General features: G+C 39.0%; 1 protein-coding gene across 1 annotated transcript; it reads left to right on the forward strand.

Moving 5' to 3' along the window:
• Positions 1–9: 9 nt before the first annotated feature.
• On the forward strand, positions 10–4,370 carry LOC144959559 (uncharacterized). Its single transcript, XM_078892175.1, has 4 exons — positions 10–72; positions 487–807; positions 2,815–2,949; positions 4,222–4,370. The coding sequence occupies exons 2-4, from the start codon at positions 504–506 to the stop codon at positions 4,368–4,370; spliced, it is 588 nt and encodes a 195-aa protein (XP_078748301.1). The 5' UTR covers positions 10–72; positions 487–503.
• Positions 4,371–9,195: the final 4,825 nt, after the last annotated feature.

Below are 9,195 nucleotides of genomic sequence, written 5' to 3' on the forward strand. Positions count from 1 at the left end.
ATATATATGTGTGTGATGCCAAGAACGATATTGGTGATGCTCCTACCGCAAAAACTGAGCTTTATGTAAAGTGTGAGAATCTTCATCATCATCACCATTCTCATCATCATCGTCATTATCACTTTCATTATTATCATCACCCCTCGTCATCATCATCATCATCATCATCATCATCATCATCATCCTTCTACTCCTCCTCCTCCTCATCATCATCATCATCATCATCACCAATACAACCATCAATCATCATCCCTCTTCTCCTCCTCCTACTTCTTCTCCTCCTCGTCCCCATCATCATCATCATCATCTTCACCTCTCTATCATCATCATCATCCTCTTCACCTCCTCATCATCATCATCATCATCTTCACCATCATTATCGTGCATATAAATCAAATTTTGCCCCATCTCATTAGACTATGGCTACTACCACCACACCACCATCACTTGGATATTCTTATAAATGTTTACAACTTTTGTTCCCAGGCCCACCAGAGGTTATTATGTCAGACCTGGACACCAAAGCGAAGGTTGTGGCCCTAGGACACCCGTTAATAATAGAGGTTTCCATCGCTGGATATCCAATACCAAATGAGTACAAAGTGTCGAAATCTCAAGCTACAATAACTGTACCTCCACATGATGGTGATGATAAGGATGATGGTGATGATGATAAGGATGATGGTGATGATAGCAATGATCACCTAAACAAAAACAAAGATAGCAGTAACACAAGAATCAAGCGTCGTGCATCTGTTGTTAGGGGTACCGCTGGGACAGTCACGTATAATGTTTCTTACAAAGAAGGTAAATACAACCACTGAAAATTGTTTGGATTTTTGTTTTGTGTTTTTATTTGTTGTAATTGGTGAACAAAAAAAGCTATGAGCTTTGAGATTTTTGTTACTGCCTGCATCATTGCATGTGTTCTATCAAATTGTAACTCCGTTTTATTTCAACAAGTCCTGGTGACATTTGAAAGATTTAATGTAAAAAGTGAAATGCATGTAATTTTAATGTAACTTTTCTTTTAGTTCGTGAATTTACAGCCATTATTCCCATTAAGAGTAAGAGGATATTGAATTTGTCTTGTGTTTCATGATATTGACTTGAGATTTAATTTTTATAGACAATTTGACCTTTATCAATGCCAGTTTGAGCTGCGTTCAAATATTTGCAACAGTTATGGGACTTGATTTTACATTGTTGTAATGGACAATATTGTGCGTTGGTTTGAGAATATCTACATTACAACAGTGAGATCACAATGATTGGGTTATCAGAACTGCAAATTAAGTACACATCATATTTGAGCCATTTTGTCACACATGCTCACTTGAAAAAAATCACATGCAGAGAAGTTAAGGGTTGTCCTTCAAGCCAAACAACAAAGTTTTGGAATTTTGTGAGAAAATGCCTCATTATATCTTGTGTCCCAAGCAAGTGTTGAAAGGGGCTTTTTGGACAATCTGGAAATTCTGGAGACGAACATGGGCCAATTAACTTTAATCACCAAGAGCATAATCAAAGACCATATTATGAGAGCTATCAGCGGTGCATAGTTGAGATAATCATGCAGATCATTTCATAAAGGCTGCACCACTAGTTTGGTGGATAGGCGAGTAAAGGAGAATACAGGATTAAAGAGGAAGTGATGGTGTTGAAAATTAGGAAAGCAGAGATGGAACATAATAATTTGAGAGAATAAAATTACAAAAAAATGGAGATGAGGCTGAAATAGCAAGTAATTCTAGTGAGCAAGAAGTATTGTTTTTTATTCAAAAAAGAAGAGGAATCGGCCGTTACCAAGGAGGAGTGCAAAAAGTCTCTTCTGAAAACTATATTGTCAGGGTGCCATGTGATCTACAAAATGTATTATAGTGATTTGCACAGTTAATTTTTTAAAAAGAATATATAGACAGTATACAATGGGCTGGTGGCACTTACCGTGACTTCTATTCCCCTGTATCTGTTTTCCAATTGCTTTATGACTTTGTCTTGGGATGAGATTACTTGGTTATGTCCTGCCCCTGGCCGGATACCCTGACTAAGAGGAAAACAGTCAAATATATAGTTAGAGTTTTGGGAGATGATATTTTGGTTTTGTAAATCATCTCTCTGTTATGCACTGTATTATGTTTTTTTTACTTATTATATATGATTTGTAAACATTTCAGTGTGTTCCTCTGAGTGGGAATCTGTGCTTGTGTCAGGATGAGACTTTTAGGTGATCTCAAACTTAGTACTTTGATAGTGTGCTCTTGGAATCTACATGTTTCCTATTTGAACCAATTCCCATTTGTCTTACTTTTTATTGGGTGCTTTAATTGCAATTCTAGAACTTTTCACTATCCCATTTTTCTCTTTTTTAACTGGCGTTGATATGACCTAAATGTTTTGCAGGCGCCGTAAAACCCTTAAAAACTAACATAAACAATAGACAGTATATTAAAGTGCTATCTATGATTTATAATTTCCTTTAACTCGTGATCAAAATCTTGTCAACTTGTAATTTTATTTTGATACATTTCACTCATTCTACATGAATTACTGTCAGTGAAGAAGAAATAAAGCAATTATTGAAGACTGAATCTCACAGATGAGTGGTATTTTATAACCATCTGACACTTCACAACATCTGATTTTGTTCAAAATTTTGGTCTTTAATTGAAGGTCGAAATGATAAATTCGTTTGAATGGGAACCTTACATAAATTTCATTGTCGTCATCATCTTTATCATCATCATCATCATCATCATCATCATCATCATCATCATCATCATCATCGTATATGGTCATATATGTAATTACCAGATGGGCCAGGCCGAGGCACAGTGGTGGTCAGCATGTCAGGATTCCAGCCTCAGGACAATGGTCAGTACTTGTTGGTCATCAAGAATGGGGAAGGGAAAGGACTTAATCACCCCTTCACCGTGCTGGTCACTTCTGGTGAGTGGAGTCTATCGACTTGTATTATAAACATACCCTAAATGCTTTCAGATCGGAAGGTCCTGAGTTTGAGCTCGCTCGGTGCATAGTTGAGTCCTTGGAAAAGGCTCTTTACTCACATTCTCTCACCGTACTCAGGTGTAAAATGAGTACCTGGCCGTTGACAGCTTTGTCTCTGTCGGAAAAAAATTGTATTATAGGCGTCAAGTCTTGTACTTGTTCTACATGTTCCATGTTGCTGTTGGTCAGGGACCTTTGTAAAGTGCTTTGAGCACGTTAATTGGATAATGCACTATATAAAAGCTCAATTTTTGTTTTTTTTTGGTTTTTTTTTCTAAGTTCTGCTCAATTTCTCCTTAGTGAATCATAAGTTTGAGTTTTGTGATTGGAAGTAACTCTTTTTGTCTGAAGAGGAAACGAATGAGGCACTGTTTTATATGTGACCTATCGCCTCAATATGTTGGGTTGATTTTGATTAGGATAATGAATTTATTGGCAAAAAATATGAGACTTTGATTAGGAAGAATGTATTTTATTTCATTAGATAACAAAATCTAACATGACACATTCCATCTCATTATAACTTTATCAATCACTTTTGACAAATGGCTCATCCTGACATAAAACTGTTTTGGATGATATGGCACACCAACTTGTTTTAATTGTCAACAAATATTCCTACAGAATTGCAAATACAATTTTTAAAAAAAATATATCATAGAAGTTTTTTTTCTTCCAAATACAATTATGGACCCACAAAATGTAGCTGTTTGACTGTACATCAAAATGAGGTTGATATCTTGGATATGCGTACAGGGTAGAAATCTCGATTCATGACTTAATGACTGACCTCTTGACTCCTAGTGAAGTAAAGGGCCTCAACAGCACTCTTCCATTTTCTTCTGTCCTTGGTACAGACCTTTGCCTCACTTCAGGTAAGATTGGAGGCGCACACATCTTGATGCAGGCTTCTCCTCCAATATTCTGTTTTGGATCATCCTGTTTCCTCTTGCCCTGCGAGTTCCATTCGAGAGCCTGCTTTTTAATGTGTCAGAGCTCCTTCCAATGTTCCAAAGAGTATGGCCAACCCATCGCCACTTTCTGTGCCTGACCTGGACATCCATTTGCTCTTGGTTTGTTCTTGTCAAAAGGTCAATGTTTGGCACTTTGTCAAACCATTTTAACTTGAGGATTTGTTGAAGTCAGCAATTGACAAAAGTTTGTATCTTGGCTGATGTGGTCAAAATTGTTTTCCAAGTCTCTGACCCATAGAGCAGGACTGCTTTAACATTAGTGTTAAAGATTTTAAGTTTGGTGTTTGTGGAGATACTGGAAGCTTTTCATCTTGGTCTCAGTATTGCAAAGGCTTGGCGCGCTTTCTTGATTCTAGCATGATGTCTTTCTCAGTTCCACCTGACTGACTGCTTTTGCTGCCAAGGTATGTAAATTCTCTGACATCTTCTATTGCTGTACAGAGATGGTGATTTAGGATTCTTGTTTGGCAGTTACGTGCAGTAGTTTTGTCTTTTCTTCACTAATCTTGAGACCAAGTTGCTTAACAGTTTCTTCCAGGTGTGACTTTGTTCTGCATGTCCCGTAGAATGAGAGAAGACCTAGGTCATCTGCAAATTCAAGGTCTTCAAGTCTTTTTGAAAATATCCATCGAATGCCATTGTTGGGGTTGCCATATGCTATCTTTGTCACCCAGTCCAACACCACAAGAAATAGAAATGGGAATAGCAAACAGCCTTTCATAACTTCTGAGGTAATATCAAAATCCTCTGAGAGTCAACCGTTATGGATAACTTGGCAGGAGAAACCATCATAAAGTAAATTGATGATGTTTACAAACTTGTCTAGAATTTGTATAGAAAGCGCCATACTAAATGTACATCATTATTATTATCTTGCACCCAACAGGAGAGAAGGATGCTCCAGATTCTTCCCCTATCTATGATGACGCTTTCTTAAAGCATATAAATCATACATACATAGGGATGATTGCCACTTAATAGACTTCTCAATTATGATTGTCAGAGTTGCAATTTGGTCTGGGCATGATCGTATACATACATAGGGATGATTGCCACTTAATAGACTTCTCAATTATGATTGTCAGAGTTGCAATTTGGTCTGGGCATGATCGTTCTTTTCTGAAGCCTGCTTGTTCCTCCCATAGTATTTTGTCCAGTGTATCTTCCATCCTGTTAAGTATGATTCTTGTGAGCACTTTACTTGGTATGGACAATGTGATTCCTCACTACATGTCACACTGGAAAAGATCGTCATGTTTGGGTAATTTTAGTAATCAACCCTGTCATGGACTAAGGGTTGCAACTGAGTATATTAACAAGTACAATTTAACTTGGTTAAGTCCCTTATATTGAGACTGCTACCGTTGGAACTGTATTCTGGTTAGGCAACACTTTTTACCGGACTGAGAAATAAACATGTTGCTTTGAGTTCCAACTAAACCTTCAGCTTGTCATTCCTTTAATCAAAACATTACATGGTGGCAGCGAATCTTCATTCCCCATTTGATAAGTATTTCTAAATTTCTAAGACTTTAGTATTTTCCCACCAAGCATTTTATTTTCATTTTTTCACCTGTGGTCTACCGAGTCAGAAGTACTGACTTCTATCCTCAAACCGGCATTCAACTGATTGTTCGTCATGGCCGATAAACCTCCAACAATGGACTGGGGTGCCCCCAATTTGTCAGATGCTTTCAGACTATTTAAACAGAGAATGTAGCTTTACTTCATAATTAATTCCAAGCTCAAAAACGAGGAAAAAGTGGCAACAATACTCCTAGCATCAGAAGAGGAAGGTCTCACCAGATTCAACAGCTGGAATCTTACCGAGCAAGAGAAGTCAAACCCAGAGATAATCTGGGAAAGATTTGCAAGACAGCTCGATCCCGCTGATAACTTTCGAATCAATCGTCTAAAACTCTCTACCTTACGACAACAAACTGAAGAATCGTTGGATGATTTTGTGAATAGAGCCAAGCAAATCGCAAACAAATGTAAATTTACAAACGATGAATTGCAAAACAGACTAATCGAGATAATAATTGCGGCAACACCTATCGCTGATTTCCAAAAAGAACTCCTCACCAAACCCCAAACTTATACTTTAGATGAGGCTCTGCAACTAGGAAGATCGCATGAAGCTTCCCTACAACATCTAACTGCACTGAAAGCAATCGAGCATCCAACCACGAACCAGAAATCAATCGATATTATCCATCCACCACGTAACAAATAAGCATAACGACCCATCCATAACAAACCAGTACAACGGTCGGTTTGCAAAAACTGTGGCCGAGATCACCCCTTCAACAGGGGACAGTGCCCAGCTGCCAAATCGACATGTGGCGCTTGTGGAAAACTTGGACATTGGGCAAAACTTTGCCTAACAACTAAATATCAACAACAAACTAACCCACAACAACGTAGTTACCGAAGACAACCGCAAAACAATATGCATACAATAGAAAGAGACGAATCCGGTGCAGAATCAGAAACAGATGACATGAATTCACAACTACATTCCTTCTCATTTTCCGAAATCAAAACAAAACAACGCGGTAGGAACGAAGCATTCACAATACTACAAATCGAACTTTCAGATATTCCAGGTATCCATGATTTACAACTAAAATTAGACACAGGAGCACAGGCAAACACACTACCTCTCAGAATTTATAGACAAATGTATCCAAAATACATTGACAACAAAGGGAAACCGGTGGCAGGGACATTAAAACATACAAACACAAACCTCACTGCTTACAATGGAACAGAAATCAAGTGCTTCGGCACCACAAACATACCATACCAGCACAGACAATCAAAATGGATAAACACCCAATTCTACATAGTAGATGTTGCTGGACCAGCGATACTCGGTCTCCCGAGCTGCGAAGAATTCAAAATCATCACCCTCCACTGCCCCCTCCATGCTACGAAAAACAAAAACACTACAATAAGAAACATCCACGACCTGAAAGCGCTGTACCCATCGCAATTTGACCGCATCGGCGAGTTCAAAACTGAGCACAAACTAACTATTGACCCCAATGTACCTGCCCGCATCGACCCCCCTCGAAAAGTTCCCATCGCTCTAAAAGAAAAAATCAAACTGGAGCTCGACAATATGTGTGAACAAAACGTGATACGTCGAATAGAGGAACCAACCAGTTGGGTAAGCTCGTTGACCTATGTAACAAAACAAGATGGCAGTCTGAGAACCTGCCTTGACCCAAAACACCTAAACAGAGCGCTTCTGAGACCACACCATCGAATTCCTACTGTGGAGGAACTCAATCACGAGTTCGCAGGTGCAAAGTACTTTTCAAAGTTGGATGCTAAATCTGGATACTGGTCTGTAAAACTTCATCCTGAGAGCCAACCTCTCACCACATTCCAAACCCCTTTTGGAAGATACTGTTTCCAACGCCTTCCTTTTGGCTTATCAGTAAGCCAAGATATTTTTCAAATGGAAATGGATAGAATACTACAAAGATGCCAAAATGCATGCGGGATAGCTGACGATATCATTGTTTATGGAAAGACAGAAGAAGAGCATGACAAAAACATGATCAAGTTCATGGAAATCGCAAATGAAGAAGGCCTTGTATTAAATTCAAGCAAATGTCAAATCAAACAGTCTGAGGTACCATTTTTCGGACATATATATACCAGTAATGGGCTTAAACCAGATCCATTGAAAATCAAAGACCTAGAAAATATGCCAGAGCCAACATCAAAAACAGAACTACAACACTTTATTGGGTTCGCAACATACCTATCCAAATTCATACATGACTTCAGCCAGAAAACAGCTACCCTCAGAGATCTTTTAAAACAAAATTCTATTTTTCTTTGGGAAAGACACCACAAACAAGCCTTTGAAGACCTAAAACGTGAAGTATCAGTAAACTCCCTCCTTCAATACTATGATCCTGCCAAACCAGTAGAACTACATTGTGACGCCAGCCTTCGTGGCATTGGTGCAGCCTTACTCCAACCTGATGAAAACAACCAACTAAAACCAATTGCTTTTGCTAGCAAAAGTTTAACAACAACGGAGCAAAACTATGCATGCATCGAACGTGAACTTCTTGCCATTGTATTCGGAGTCCAACGATTCCATACCTTTCTTTATGGACGTTTTTTCAAAATCATCACTGATCATAAACCATTACAAATGATTGTCAACAAATCAATCACTGCTGCACCGCCTCGTCTTCAAAGAATGCTTATTTCCCTGAATGGATACAACTTCACATTGTCACATCGACCCGGATCAGAAAACAAACTGGCAGATGGGCTCAGTCGTCTTCCAAACAAATATAATCAAAACAACATCGACCTCGACATGAGGGTTGATATAGTATACATGTCAAATGATCGTTCAACAATCATCAGAGAAGAAACACAAAAGGACCCTGTCCTTCAAGGCCTCAAAGATTGCATCATCAACGTTGGCCAGACAAACAATCAGAACTGACATCAGATCTCCGTCCCTACTGGAGCATACGTGACCAAATGTCTGCTGAAAATGGTCTTATTCTCAAAGGTCAATGCATTATGGTTCCACCCAGTCAAAAACAAGAAACTCTCCAACAGCTACATACCGCCCACCTTGGCAAGGTAAAAACTAAACTTCTTGCAAACGTCACCGTCTACTGGATAGGCATTCACAAAGATATTGACGCAATAATTGATAACTGTCAAATCTGCCAAGAACATCAAAATGTCCAAACGTCCGAACCACTCGAACCTCATGACATTCCCCTACGACCTTGGTGTACCCTTGGTACAGACATTTTTGAGATTAAAAGCCAACAGTACCTCATCCTAGCCGATTATCACTCAAAATTTCCGATCATCCGAAAACTTCCTCAACCCGCACCTAGTAGTTCAATAGTAAATATCACAAAAAATATATTTGCCGAATACGGAATACCTGAAAAGGTTATAAGCGACAATGGCCCACACTTTGCGAGTCAAATGTACAAAGAATTCGCCGATTCGTGGCAATTCACACACGTCACATCATCCCCCCACAGACCACAAGGAAATTGTTTCATTGAGAGACAAATCCAAACTGTCAAAAACACTATCAAAAAGGCTATGCAGGCCAAAACAGATCCCAATATTGCCCTTCTGCACTGGAGGTCCACCCCCACACCCGTCTTTGGGCAGCCCGGCACAACTACTTATGGGTCGACAAATT

Source organism: Berghia stephanieae, chromosome 14 (assembly GCF_034508935.2).
Source record: "Berghia stephanieae isolate SIO BIC M18660-M18661 chromosome 14, UCSD_Bste_1.3, whole genome shotgun sequence".
In the NCBI taxonomy this organism is placed as follows: Eukaryota; Metazoa; Mollusca; class Gastropoda; order Nudibranchia; family Aeolidiidae; genus Berghia; species Berghia stephanieae.